Genomic DNA, 15486 nt, shown 5'->3' with positions numbered 1-15486 from the left:
AGTTTTGGAAAAAACAAAACAGAAAATCGACACAATTCCATGTGTATGTATGTGAATATGAAGAAGAGAATGGCAAGATGAGAGAAGGGGGGATTTTTTTTCCTATTTATTGAGGAGTTTAAATCATAATTACCTTCTCCCTCTACTGGTAGTAGGCAGAGCACTTCCTTGGGTTCTCCTTCGTGAGTCATTTGGGGAGTTTTGGGATAACAGGTCACTGCAGACAAGGACATGATGGACCATGGAGGGCGATCAGAAACAGATCTCGATTGGCTCATGCCAAACATGATGGAAAAACCATATGTCTGCTCCAAGCACTGCTTCTGAGAGCCACACCATCTCCTTCTGCTTCTTTGCCATCTGCACCTCTTCTCTCTCCTTCTCAACATCCTACCCACAGTTCACCTCCACACAGCTCTGTTTCCTAGCTGTGCATCTCTTTGATTGTCTGTGTTTCTCTCCTCATCTCTTGTCTTCAGGTCTTGGGGTTTGTTTGTTTGTTTGTTTTTCAGTGATAGTGTATCCCTTTTCTCCTGTTATCCTTTCTAGCTTTCTTATTCTAGATCTCTTCAAGCCTAAGTGGTTGGGTCCATTTCTATACTTCCTGTCTCTCAGTGGTTTCCTTTCCCTCCCCACCAACATTAATTTTTTCTTAACTAAATCTTCTCTTGGACCCTGGTTCTCTCCCCTGGGAACCTGCAGAACTCCTTGGGTTTCCTCTTCCTTTTCTGACCACATGACCCCACGCTGACTGTCAGCTGGCTTCACACAACTGTCACCCTCAGTGACACACCCAGGATGCTGGTGCCCACTCTTCCTTTTCTACCTTGCCCTTGCAAAAATAACCTCCATGCCCTTCTGTTTCATTTCCCCAACCATAAAATAGAAGTTACAACAGTTTGCATACCTGTGTCTTAGGGTTTCATGAAGGTAAGAGGGGGCTTGCACAATCCAATAATCTGATGGAGACTGTACACATTGTCTCCCAACCCAGTTCTCTTTCTCATTCTCACCCTTTCCACACATCTCTGCTTCTTCTATTTCTATCTCGGTATCTTGCTATTGGAATCTCTTGGTACTTCTCTTTGTCCTGATTTGTTTCTTTTCCCATGTCTGTTCCCACCTGCCTTTTCTCCCTCTTCCTTTTCTGATGCTGAGCTTTCTGTCTTCTCCCCGTCTCTCATGCTGTTTTTTTCTAGAACTAGGAATTAGAAAAGGTATCTCTGAGGTGGTCTATAACTTCCATGTGATTTCATCAGATTAGTGAGCAGAATGGAGAGTGGAGTGGACCAAGAAAATTGTTCCAAGCACAGGGCTAAGTGTGTGCAAAGGCTCAGATGAGAAAAAGTAATCAAAATTAAAATTACTGCAAAGTTTTAAACAAACTTTAGAAGTCGTTGCAGGAGAGGCAGACATGAGGCTGGAGCCATGGGAAGGAAAATAGGGAAGGATTTCAACCTTTTGACAACAAAAAGTTATCGATTTAAGGTAGGAAAGTGAGATAAGCCAACCTGCATTTTCAAAGGGTCATCTAGTTGAGTTGGAGAGAATGGATATGGTGGGAGGATGACTGGGGGAAGGTATGAGACCATATAGAGTCTGTTGCCCTGGCTCTAGTTCCAGAGAGAAGAGACATCTGACTAGGGCTTCCGTGTCAGGTGTGGCAACAAATGGATTAGTAAGAGACAAGTTAAAGGTATAGTTAAGTAAACTGGGTGATTGATGGGGTGTGTGAGTTGAGGGAGGGAAAAGAGTCATTGGTGACCCCTAGGTGTCTACCTAAAGAATGTAACAATAGCGTTCCATACTGAGATAGGGAACACGAGGAAAGGAGGCAGATCTGGCATCAAGAAAGATGGTACATGCAACTATGGAAGTGACTTGTATTGAAGTTCCCGAAAACCATCCAAATGGAGATGTCTCTCAGATCCCTGTACAAATATAGTCAGGCACTTAGATGAATGAGCTTACAAGGCAAGTTGGGGCCAGAGTTAGGAATTTGGGGATCATTAAGTTATAGATAGAGTATACAAGAATGGCTGAGGGGAGGCCCATTGCCTCTGAGTGTATTACAGGTGCCACTTTGCTAATTGGAGGAACCATAATCTGAAAACTCATGGCTAACATGTTCAACTCCTAGTGTTAGAAGTTGCTTCCATGCAGCAACTCTTCTTTCAGTCCCTACAATGTCCCAAACCATCTTCTCCATCCTTGTACATGGTGTTCCCTCTCTACAGATGTTTTACTCTTCTCCTTTATCTTTTTCTCTATGTATAACTGTTATACTTTCCTCCAGTCTTTCTATTTCTTAGCACTTTCCCTTTCTGGGTCTTTCTCTAATGTCACATTCTCTACCTTTTAAACTCTGTACCTTGTTTGATTATTGAGTTGAGCTCCTTTCTTCTATGGTGCTCATTTCCCTGCTTCTATCTGTTCTCTTTAGTTCTTAACTTCCTGTTTGTAATGTTTCAACTTAAAATTTAAATCTAAAAATTAAAATTTCAGCCTTTCTGTATATTTTTTCCATCTCACATATTCCTTCCGCAAATCATCAAAGTTCTCATCTTTTGCCACTGACAAACGAGTAGGGATCCTTCCTTCCCCTTGGCAGGCTCATTTCAAATGTCTTTGACATGAGTTTTCTATTTTGCGATTATACCCACTATGCCCATGTTCCTGACACAACCTCGAGGAAAGCAGGTTGAAAATTATCTCCCCTCCCTGACACCACATTCTAACCTGGTTCTATTTCGATTCCACGTCTATTTATTTTTTTAAATTTTTATTAGAGTATAGTTGATTTACAATGTTGTATTAGTTTCTGCTGTACAGCACAGTGAATCAGTTATACATATACATATATCCACTCTTTTAGATTCTTTTCCCATATAGGTCATTACAGAGTATTAAGTAGAGTTCCCTGTGCTACACAGTAGGTCATCGTTAGTTCTCTATTTTATTATATTTTTAATTTTTTAAATTAATTTTTAATATCTTTATTGGAGTATAATTACTTGACAATGGTGTGTTAGTTTCTGCTGTATAACAAAGTGAATCAGCTATACATATACATATATCCCCATATCTCCTCCCTCTTGTGTCTTCCACCCACCCTCCCTATCTCACCCCTTTAAATTAATTTTTATTGGAGTATAGTTGAGGTATAATGTTGTGTTAGTTTCTGCTGTACAGCAAAGTGAATCAGTTATATATATATATATCTCCACTCTTTTTTAGACTCTTTTTCCATATAGGTCATTACAGAGTGCTGAGTAGGGTTCCCTGTGCTACACAGTAGGTTCTTATTAGTTATTTATTTAATATATAGTAGTGAGTATATGTCAATCCCAATCTCCTAAATCAGCAGTTCCCAACCTTTTTGGCACCAGGGATCAGTTCTGTGGAAGACAATTTTTCCACGGACGTGGTGTGGGGGGTGGGGGATGGTTTAGGCAGTGATACAAGTGATGGGGAGCGGCAGATGAAGCTTCACTGGCTCGCCCACTGCTCACCTCCTGCTGTGCGACCCAGTTCCTAACAGGCCATGGACCGGTACTGGTCTGCATCCCAGGGGTTGGGGACTCCTGTCCCAAATTATCCTTACCCCCACTTTCCCCCTTGGTAACCATCAGTTTGTTTTCTACATCTGTGACTCTGTTTTATAAATAAGTTCATTTGTACCATTTTTTTGGATCCCACATATAAATGATATCATATGATACTTGTCTTTCTCTGTCGGACTTACTTCACTCAGTATGACAATCTCTAGGTCCATCTATGTTGCTGCAAATGGCATTATTTCGTTCTTTTTATGGTTGAGTAATATTCCATTGTATATATGTACCATCTTCTTTATCCATTCATCTATCAATGGACATTTAGGTTGCTTCCATGTCCTGGCTATTGTAAACAGTGCTGCAATGAACACTGTAGTTCATGTATCTCTTCGAATTATGGTTTTCTCCAGATATATGCCCAGGAGTGGGATTGCTGGATCATATGGTAGCTCTATTTTTAGTTCTTTTAAGGAAACTCCATACTGTTCTCCAAAGTGGCTGTACCAATTTACATTCCCACCAACAGTGTAGGAGGGTCCCCTTCTCTCCACACCCTCTCCAGTATTTATTGTTTGTAGGCTTTTTGATGATGGCCAGTCTAACCGGTGTGGGGTGATACCTCATTGTAGTTTTGATTTGCATTTCTCTAATAATGAGTGATGTTGAACAACGCTTCATGTGCTTTTTGGTCATCTGTATGTCTTCTTTAGATCTTGGAGAAATGTCTATTTAGATCTTCTGCCCATTTTTTGATTGGGTTGTTTGTTTTTTTGATATTGAGCTGCATGAGCTGTTTGTATATTTTGGAGATTAATCCCTTGTCAGTTACTTGGTTGCAAATATTTTCTCCCATTCTGAGGACTGACTTTTTGTTTTATGGTTTCCTTTGCTGTGCAAAAGCTTTTAAGTTTAATTAGGTCCCATTTGTTTATTTTTGTTTTTATTTTCATTTCTCTAGAAGGTGGGTCAAAAAGGATCTTGCTGTGATGTATGTCATAGAGTGTTCTGCCTAAGTTTTACTCTAAGAGTTTTATAGTATCTGGCCTTACATTAGGTCTTTAATCCATCCTTATTTTTTCTTTTAACTCACTTCCTGTTTTTCTCTCCTATACATAGTATTTCATTAAACCTATGCAACCCTGGGACATAAGTTTAAAATGATCTCTCTCCTCCAAACCCCAATCTGGTTGTATATGGATTCCATATACTTTTAAATAAAATTGAAACTACTTAGGCAACTGCATGTGGTGGCCCCAATCTACATTTTTTTTATTCTGTGCCCTTAAATTCTCTACCCAGAAGCTCCTCCATTAAGGTCCTTAGCCCCTCTTTCCCCCTTGCCTCCCATATACCTGAAGAAAGCAACCAGAGCCTAAGGAAAAGTGTGTGTTTGTGTTTGGGGGAATGAAGGGAAATGTCCCTTGCATACAGACATGCAAACAAATTAATGAGATAATTGGTCACTTAAATCAATATTAGCTCCCCCGTTACCTGCTTGCAGTTTGGGAATCTCTTCAGAATTGCCTTCGTTTGTCCCTTGAAGAGCTTTGGGCTCACAGGAAACTAAAGAAAAACAGAAAAGACCAACCAGACATGGTGATGAGGTACAGACCTCAGGGTGCTCATGCTGAATTCTGGTGTTCAATGGTCAGGTGAACTTCTCCTTGGGAAAAAGATACTGTTGCTCCACACACCTCACTTTAGACCCACCAGAGCCTTGCTCTGCCTTTTTTCCTTCCCGTTATCCCTCAGTCACCTTTCTCCTCATTTTTCTGTCCCCACACATGGTTGTTTTTGTGCCATGAAGGATCACACACCTCCTTTACTCTGAGCTTCCCTCCCAGTCGTCTTCTTCTTCTTTGCCCTTTAGTGTTCTTTGACAGTTTTCCTACTCATGAGTCAGTTTTCTTTTTTTTTTTTAATTGGGGTATAGTTACTTTACACTGTTGTGTTAGTTTCTGCTGTACAACAAAGTGAATCAGCTATATGTATAGTGATATACATGTCTATGTATACTGATATATATCCCCTCCCTCTTGGACCTCCCTCCCTCCCATCCCATCCCACCCATGTAGGTCATAATAGAGCACCAAGCTGAGCTCCCTGTGCAATACGGCAGCTTCATATTAGCTATCTATTTTACACATGGTAGTGTATATATGTCAATCCTAATCTCCCAATTCATCCCACCTCTCCTCTCCCCTGTGTCCACATGTCCATTCTCTACGTCTGCATCTCTATTCCTGTCCTGCAAATAGGTTCACCTGTATTTTTCTAGATTCCACATATATGCGTTAATATATGATATTTGTTTTTCTCTTTCTGACTTACTTCACTCTGTATGACAAACTCTAGGTCCATCCGCATCTCTACAAATGACCCAATTTCGTTCCTTTTTATGGCTGAGTAATATCCCATCATATATATGTACCTAAGTCTTGGCCGCCCTGAGCCTCTGCAGCCCCACACGATAGTCACCATAGTAAGTCATCGAGGATGCTGGTACCCTCACTTGTTTAACTGCTTTGACTGCTAAAAGACCCTTACACACTTCAGTGATTCTATTTCTTTACCTATAAAACAGGAATAAGTAACATTTTATCTGTTACATCCATAACTTTGTGGAGAGAAGAATGACATCTTGTTTGCCAAAATTCTTTGAAAAATCAGTCACATAATAAATAATAGTTGACAAAAATTGTACTTTAGATTTGGGAGCAATTGATCTGAAGGACCATGTTTCTTTTGGGGGTTTTCCAAGGTTAGGCACAAAATAATAGCATTATAGCCAAATAGAATAATACTTAGTTTTTATTCTTTAGAGAAGATAAAGGGCAGGTCGGTATAAATTCAAGTCTTACTATTAATAGCTATGAGAGACAACACTTTTCTCCAGCATATTGCTACTAGAATGCACTTAGGAATATTTATGTTATTTGTTATGTTACTTATGTTATTATGGACTCATGGGATTCCAAGACACACTAGATCTTTTGACTGTGGAGTGTGCTCAGGGTACAAAGCATCAATAAACACCAGCTCTGAATTCAGCCACCTGACACCCTCGGCTGGCAATCCCTCCCCATCCTTACCCAGCTCACATCTTGGTGGGAAGTTCCAGGCTCCCTGGGGCTCTTCTCCATCACAGGCCTCCCAACAGGCATTGTTGTTCCCTGCAGTAAAGAATGAAATCCCACAGACATCTCAATTTATGACCAAGGAGGAATCACAGCAAGAAAATAACTAGAAAATCAAGAAATCCTGAGAAACTGGAAGGACCCACTCCCCAAAATAACCTGACCTGAAGGTTAACTTTGCACCAGCAGCTTTCACTAGGGGCTGAGGAATTCATCCATTGTGGAAAAATCTCCCTTTCCGTTTTTTTTTTTTTTTTTTTACATCTTTATTGGAGTATAATTGCTTTACAATGGTGTGTTAGTTTCTGCTTTATAACAAAGTGATTCAGTTATACATATACATATGTCCCCATATCTCTTCACTCTTGCATCTCCCTCCCTCACACCCTCCCTATCCCACCCCTCTAAGTGGTCACAAAGCACCGAGCTAATCTCCATGTGCTATGCGGCTGCTTCCCACTAGCTTTCTATTTTACATTTGGTAGTGTATATATATCCATGTCACTCTCTCACTTTGTCCAAGCTTACCCTTCCTCCTCCCCATATCCTCAAGTCCATTCCCTAGTAGGTCTGCATCTTTATTCACATCTTGTCCCTAGGTTCTTCTGACCAACTTTTTTTTCTTTTTTTTTTTTAGATTCCATATATATGTGTTAGCATACGGTATTTGTTTTTCTCTTTCTGACTTACTTCACTCTGTATGACAGTCTCTAGGTCCATCCACCTCACTACAAATAACTCAGTTTTGTTCCATTTTATGGCTGAGTAATATTCCATTGTATATATGTGCCACATCTTCTTTATCCATTCATCTGTTGATGGACACTTAGGATGCTTACATGTCCTGGCTATTGTAAATAGAGCTGAAATGAACATTTTGGTACATGACTCTTTTTGAATGATGGTTTTCTCAGGGTATATGCCCAGTAGTGGGATTGCTGGGTCATATGGTAGTTCTATTGTTAGTTTTTTAAGGAACCTCCATACTGTTCTCCATAGTGGCTGTATCAATTTACATTCCCACCAACAGTGTAAGAGGGTTCCCTTTTCTCCACACCCTCTCCAGCATTTATTGTTTGCAGATTTTTTTTTTTTTTTTGCACTACGTGGGCCTCTCACTATTGTGGCCTCTCCCGTTGTGGAGCACAGGCTCCGGACGTGCAGGGTCAGCGGCCATGGCTCACGGGCCCAGCCGCTCAGCGGCATGTGGGATCTTCCCAGACCAGGGCACGAACCCGTGTCCCCTGCGTCGGCCGGCGGACTCTCAACCACTGTGCCACCAGGGAATCCCTGTTTGTAGATTTTTTGATGATGGCCATTCTGACAGGTGTGAGATTATATCTCATTGTAGTTTTGATTTGCATTTCTCTAATGATTAATGATGTTGACCATCCTTTCATGTGTTTGTTGGCAATCTGTATATCTTCTTTGGAGAAATGTCTATTTAGGTCTTCTGCCCATTTTTGGATTGGGTTGCTTGTTTTTTTAATATTGAGCTGCATGAATTGCTTGTATGTTTTGGAGATTAATCCTTTGTCAGTTGCTTCATTTGCAAATATTTTCTCCCATTCTGAGGGTTATCTTTTCATCTTGTTTATGGTTTCCTTTGCTGGGCAAAAGCTTTTAAGTTTCATTAGGTTCATTTGTTTATTTTTGTTTCATTTCCATTTCTCTAGGAGGCGGATCAAAAAAGATCTTGCTGTGATTTATGTCATAGAGTGTTATGCCTATGTTTTCCTCTAAGAGTTTGATGGTGTCTGGCCTTACATTTAGGTCTTTAATCCATTTTGAGTTTATTTTTGTGCATGGTGTTAGGGAGTGTTCTAATTTCATTCTTTTACATGTAGCTGTCCAGTTTTCCTAGCACCACTTATTGAAGAGGCTGTCTTTTCTCCACTGTATATTCTTGCCTTCTTTATCAAAGATAAGGTGACCATATGTGCATGGGTTTATCTCTGGGCTTTCTATCCTGTTCCATTGATCTATCTTTCTGTTTTTGTGCCAGTACCATACTGTCTTGATTACTGTAGCTTTGTAGTATAGTCTGAAGTCAGGGAGCCTGATTCCTCCAGCTCTGTTTTTCTTTCTCAAGATTGCTTTGGCTATTCGGGGTCTTTTGTGTTTCCATACAAAGTGTGAGATTTTTTGTTCTAGTTCTGTGAAAAATGCCAGTGGTAGTTTGATAGGGATTGCATTGAATCTGTAGATTGCTTTGGGTAGTAGAGTCATTTTCACAATGTTGATTCTTCCAATCCAAGGACTTGGTGTATCTCTCCATCTATTTGTATCATCTTTAATTTCTTTCATCAGTGTCTTATAAATTTCTGCATATGGGTCTTTTGTCTCCTTAGGTAGGCTTATTCCTACGTATTTTCTTCTTTTTGTTGCAGTGGTAAATGGGAGTGTTTTCTTAATTTCACTTTCAGATTTTTCATCATTAGTGTATAGGAATGCAAGAGATTTCTGTTCATCAGTTTTGTATCCTGCTATTTTACCAAATTCATTGATTAGCTCTAGTTGTTTTCTGGTAGCATCTTTAGGATTCTCTATGTATAGTATCATGTCATCTGAAAACAGTGACAGCTTTACTTCTTCTTTTCCAATCTGGATTCCTTTTATCTCTTTTTCTTCTCTGATTACTGTGGCCAACTATGTTGAATAATAGTGGTGAGAGTGGGCAACCTTGTCTTGTTCCTGATCTTAGTGGTAGTTTCTGATCTTAGTGGTTTCCTTTTTTTATACCACATTCTCTTTCTACTTCTTCCCTTTCCGTTTGGATCTTTACATTTTATCCATCTCTGCCTCTGTTTCTTTCTGCTGGTGTCTCCTGGACTGTCTCTTTCTCTGTTTCTGCAACTTTCGTCTTGTTTCTCTTATGTTGCTCCTTCTCTCCTATCCTTTGTCTTTCAACTGTTTCTTTCTAGCTTTCTCTAAAGAAAGGCCTCCCTGCAATAGTATGTTTTAAATAGGATTTACCAGAGTGAGGAGGTTAAGTGGAGAGTAGTAGAATGTGAAAACAGTTCTGAATAAGGCAGAAAATGTATGAAAATGCTCAAATATGAAAGATTTAACAATTAAAATTATTGGGGGAGTAAATGAGACAGAGAAAAACAAATATCATATGATATTGCTTATACGTATGTGGAATTTTAAAAAATGATACAAATGAACTTACTTAAAAAACAGAAACAGACTCACAGACATAGAAAACAAACATGGTTACCAAAGGAGAGGTGGGGGAGGGATAAATTAGGAGTTTAGGATTAACATATACACACTACTATATATAAAAAAAGATAACCAACAAGGACCTACTGTATAGTACAGGGAACTACACGTAATATCTTGTAATAATGTATAATGGAAGAGAATGTAAAAAAAGAATATATATACATATATATGAACATATATGTATAACTGAATCACTTTGCTGTACACTTGAAACTAACACAACCTTGTAAATCAACTATATTACAGTAAAATTTAAAAAAATAAAATAAAATACAAATTTTAAAAATAAAATTATTGGGGGAAAAAAGTTTATACTATATTGAATTAATAGTGCAGGAGGCAGGTGAGGAGGCTGGGAAAATCGATACGGGGCTTATCATGGGTAATCTTGGATGCCACTCAGAGAAACATTTATTTAATCCTTAGTGTATTAAGAAAGTATGTTGGAACATAACACAATCTAATTTTCATTTTCAAATGTCCCATGTAGTTGAAGTGCAAATAACACATTTGTTGGAAGCAAGATTAGAGGAAGGTCATGAACAGAAGACTGTTGCTTTGAGAACCATGGCAGAGGTCTGAAGACTTCGGGGTGTGACAGATGGACAGCTTGGAGATATTCTGGAAGAGAAATGACTATACTGGATGAGTAACAGGCATTTATTTGAGGGCAACAGCAGTCATGGTGACGCCTAGACTTCCAACTTGAAAACCTATGAGATAATAAGGATCCATCACTGAAACATGAATGCTGAAGAGGAGTTTAGATCTAGCTTGAGTGATGAAGATGCTACTTTTAGTTCTGAAATGCCAAGTTAAAAGTTCTTGAAAGAATTCACGTGTAGATATCTAGCAGACCATGGTCTTTGAGTCCACGGATAAAGGTACTCTGAAGGCAATCTAGGGTGGTGATTTGGTCATAGCAATCACTGGAATATTCAGGGAGAGGACTATTGCAATGTGAGTATTTTACAAGTGCCACTTTGATGGTTAAGGACAGTTTAATCTGAAAACTCACAGCTAATGTTGCCAACACTTGTGCCCAAAGTTGCTTATATACAGTGCTCTTACCTCAAGCCTACAATGTCCCGATCTGCTCCTCTCTCTTTTATTGTCTTTTCACTCTCAACCTGTTTTCCATCCATTCTCCTTCAACTCTTTCTCCTCATAGTTGCCTTTGTACGTCTCCCTGACTCTTCCCAATTCTTAGTATTTATTTTCCTCTCAGTCTTGCCCTTTCCATACTTTTCGCTCTCAACTTTTATCTCTGTTTCTGAGAACTTTTTCAGTTTATCTGTTCTCTGCAGTGTCTTACACTTGCTCCCATTCCATCTGTTTCTCCCACTTTATTTTGACCTCTGTCTCCCAACACTATTCAACTTTTGTCTCTCTGTGTGATTTCATCCTCCAGGTTCTCCCCTCTCATCATCTCCAAAACTCTCCTCTTGGACTCTGACTACAGTACCAGGGACCTCCAACTGGCCAGTTCTCCCACGTGAACCTGATATGCCATGATGTTTCCAAGTTCCTCTTAGTTGTTCTGTGAAATTAATTGAAAATTATCCCCTATCTCAACCTGGAAGAGGGGGATTTTAGAAAACTGGATCCATTCATGTAATTTGTCACATATTACACCCTATCTACCTTTTCAATTTTCTCTTTTTATATTCCCCATCAATGGATGCTCCATCTACTCAGGAGTTCAGATTCCTTTTCTCACTGTCTCTGTTGCATATGTGAGCAGGTAGGAGAAGAAGGGGGCAGGTAGGAGAAGTGGGGGCTAGCAGAGGCCTAGGATAGGAGACCAAAGGTAGGCTTTGCTTCCATGAAGACAAGAAAACAAAGGTTTAATATGGAATTGACAAATTAAATGATTGTTACCTTGTTTGTTATATGGCAGTAAGCTGGGTACATCTTCTAACCTTATTACATTGTTCATTTGGAGAGGTGACTGTTCCAAGGACACTAAAGAGAGCAATAAGAAAAAGACAGAACTCAGACAGTATCCAGAGAAGAGACCTCTGTGTGCTCAAGATGAACTCTGAAGATGTTCAAGTTCCAAGGACCCTATCTGAGGCCCAGCAGAGCCTTGCTTGCCTCTTTTTCATTGAGATGCACATATCTTAAGTGTAAAACAGCTCTGTGACCAACATCACAGTCAAGATTTGGAACATTTCCACCATGCCATTCAGTTTCCAACCACTATAAGCAACCACTGTTTTGATTTCTATCACCATTAACAAGTCCTTCCTTTCTGGTACTATACTTGTCTGTACTGATAGGATCACATAGTACATACTCCTGTGACTGGCTTCTTTTTCTCAACATAATGTTTCTGAGATTCATCCATGTGGTTACATATACCAGTAGTTCATTCGTTATATTGCTGAATAGTATTGCATTCTATAAATATATCACCGTTTATTTTCTCTTATTGATGAGAATTTGAATTGGTTCCAGATTTCAGCTATTTGGAATAAAGCTACTATAAACATTGTTATACAAATATTTGTGTGAACATATGTTTTCATTCCTTATGAGAAGATACTTAGGAGTAGGACTGCTGGGTCGTGGGTTATATTTAACTTTATAGGAAACTGCTAGTTTTCCAAAGTGGTTATATCTATCACTTTATAGTCCAACTAGCAACGTATATAAAGGGGTTCTAATTGTTTCATAGTCTCATCAGCATTTGGTGTTGTCAGTATTTTTAATTTTAGCAATTCTAGTAACCGAATGGTAGCTCGTTGTGGCTTTTCCCCAATGACTAATGAAATTTGCATTTCCCCAATCACTAATGATGATATATACTTTGTTTATGTTCTTATTGGTCATTTTATATCTTCTGAGTGAAGTGTCTGTTCAAGTCTTTTGTCCATTTTTTAAATTAGTGGTGTGTCTTTTTATTATTCTTTTGTAGGAGTTCTTAATATATTACAGGTACAATCCTTTGTCAGATATATGTATTGCAAATATTTTCTCCCAGTCTATGACTTGCCTTTTCCTTTTCTTAATGGTGTCTTTGGATTAGTAGTTTTTAATTTTGATGAAGTGCAATTTACCAAGTTTTTCTTTTATGGTCTATGCTTTTCCTGTCCTATGTAACAAATTTTTGTCAACCCTAAATTTGCAAGGATACGCTCCTGTGTTTTCTTTTAGAAGCTTTATCATTTTAGCCTTAACTTTTAGATTTGTGATCCAACTTGAATTATATTTTGTGGATAGTGTGAAGCAGGAGGGGAGGTTAATTTTTTCTATGTTTGCTCTGCCTTATTTTCCATCTTTTTACAATCCATTCTACTTCTCTTCATTTCTCACATTTGTACTTACAGTCCTCTTCCCAACACTGTGTATCCCCGATGAAGGATTGTGCATTCTTGTTTCTGATGGCGTCTCTCTCCTTGGCCACTCCTGTCACCTTGTATTTCTGCCTCTCTCTTCCCCAGTGAGGCTTCTGGCTCTTCCCCCTTTGTCTCTCTAGTTTTTCTCTTCCAACTCTTTATACCCTTTATACCTATGCTATTCCAGTGTCCTACCCTCTCTGTCTCTTTGTGGTTTTTTTACCTCTCCCATTTACCACAAAAACCAGATATGCTTTCTTGGTAAGTAAATGACTCCTCACCCTAAACTCTGATCTACTCCTCTGCCCCTTGGGGAGAGGAGCAGGGTTCCTTGGAGCTCCCTGGGGCCTCCTTTCTGAATTATGAACACATCACATCCCCCTTCCTCCTTCCCTGTATGTGCTACCATACTCAGAGTCAGTCATCCAGGCAAATATTGGACTGTCAGTCAACCTTACTGCTTGTTCAGATTCTCGGGCACATTCATTCATCATTTCCTGGATTTTTATTGTACCATTTGGGTCACGAGATAAATCTTCTTCCCTTATACTCATCTGCATCCATCACTGATATGCTCTAGGTAGGGTGTCACCTAGATCACATTAGGAATGTTGAAGGATTTGTTTCCCCTTCCTTTCATAATGAACCTCTATTCTTTACAAATAACTATTACGAATCCTTCCACCACCTCATTCTCATTCCCACTATTCTCAGTGGTAGATGAATCCCTAAATATATTTTTGATACACTTTGTACTTTCTAATATACATTTTATACTTTTAGCTATTTGTCTTTATTAAAAAGAATAAGTATTATTATTAAAATACATCTGAATGTTACATAAATGTATTAATACATCTCTAAAATATATAATATCTGATGTATAAATCCAAATTAAGGATACATATTAATGACATTCTGCAAGGCCATTCTTATGGCTTTTTCTTACATTTGTCATTTCCAAGAAAAAAAATCAACAGTTAACAAATAACTAAATTTATTGTAGACCATTTGGCTTAAGGATGGAGACATTTTCTTGGGCTTGCAGGCTGTTTCACTCACTGAATCACTAACTATCTTCACACCTCAGTTTTTTCTCCTGAAAAATGGGAATAACAAAACCCTTATGACAGGATTGTTATGAGAATTAAATGAGATGCTACTGGTAAAGTGATACCTGGGTACAGTAACTTAGCAAGAAATCATAATTTTCAATTAATGTCTTATGTGTTAGAATTTAATGATTAATTATTAGTAATAATATGAATGAAAAGATGATTAAAAGCTAGAAACGGTGCATCCTGGTTACAAAAGTAAATGAGGCATATGTGAGCATTAAACATGTTGATGCACTGGAAGCACTGACCTTACGCCTAGTGGTCTGTGAATGTTATGCGTTGTGACTATTGTCATAGTCAGAGTTATTACTGCCCTTTGTTCTCTTCACCCCTTTTTACTCCTTCGCTTCTCCTTTCTTTCTTTTACTCCTTCCCTTCTCCTTTCCTTCTTTTCTACAGAACACCATCTCTTCCACACCCTCCACACAATTACTGCTTACTCTCTTCCTCTCTTTTCTTTTATTATGAGTACTGTTTACAACTGTTCCTCCCTTTGACACATCAAAGGCTTCCTCTTTGGACTTGTCACAAACCCTTACTCCTTCCCAGATCTACTGAATTCCTGGCTCACAATTACTGCTGTGAGTCCCCCCTTAATTCTGCCTCATGGTTGCAGTGAGATCTTCTCTCTTGGGTTCATGTTCCATCTTATTAGTTATCACATCTGCCTAGCAATATTCTTGAATTCCAGATCTGGCTGGTTAATTGGGAGCCCAAACAACACACCACTGCTCTGGCTTCCCCATCTCCTGCTGCATTCCTTCTCCAGGGTGCACTCTCCACCCAGGAGCTCAGTCCTCTGATCCATGATCTCCTTTCCTCTTAGTAGATGAGACAGCAAGCTTCTATCGAGTCAGAATTACCTTGTTCATGGTTTAATTGTAAGTTGAGTGTCTCCTTTGTCTCTCCTTCACCAACAGTTTGGTAATGGAAGTTTTCACGAATCACTGAGAAGAGAAAGGAAAGGCAATTAGAGATCCCAGACAGTGACCAAGAGCTGCATCTCATAGTTACACATCCAGGAAGGCTGGAACCATCCAGCCCTCAGGGAACCCTGGACTTCAGTGGGTCTCACGTGACCTGTGGTTTGACATTGCTCCTG

At 39.1% G+C, this 15486-nt stretch overlaps 1 protein-coding gene across 2 annotated transcripts in view; it reads right to left on the bottom strand.

Moving 5' to 3' along the window:
• The window catches only part of LOC101276639 (nuclear body protein SP140), a 74534-nt gene that overhangs the window by 39511 nt on the left and 19537 nt on the right, over positions 1-15486 (bottom strand). For both annotated transcript variants that reach the window (XM_033425716.2, XM_049712522.1), the window contains exons 5-9: positions 15248-15331; positions 11807-11890; positions 6650-6730; positions 5049-5120; positions 134-217 (exon numbers count right to left, since the gene is read on the bottom strand). In XM_033425716.2, coding sequence (XP_033281607.1) covers positions 134-217; positions 5049-5120; positions 6650-6730; positions 11807-11890; positions 15248-15331 — 405 coding nt within the window. The remainder of the gene's footprint in view (positions 1-133; positions 218-5048; positions 5121-6649; positions 6731-11806; positions 11891-15247; positions 15332-15486) is intronic.

This window comes from Orcinus orca, chromosome 7 (genome assembly GCF_937001465.1).
Source record: "Orcinus orca chromosome 7, mOrcOrc1.1, whole genome shotgun sequence".
In the NCBI taxonomy this organism is placed as follows: Eukaryota; Metazoa; Chordata; class Mammalia; order Artiodactyla; family Delphinidae; genus Orcinus; species Orcinus orca.
The sequence above is the reverse complement of the archived record's forward strand: the minus strand, read 5'-3'. Positions and strand labels throughout refer to the sequence as shown.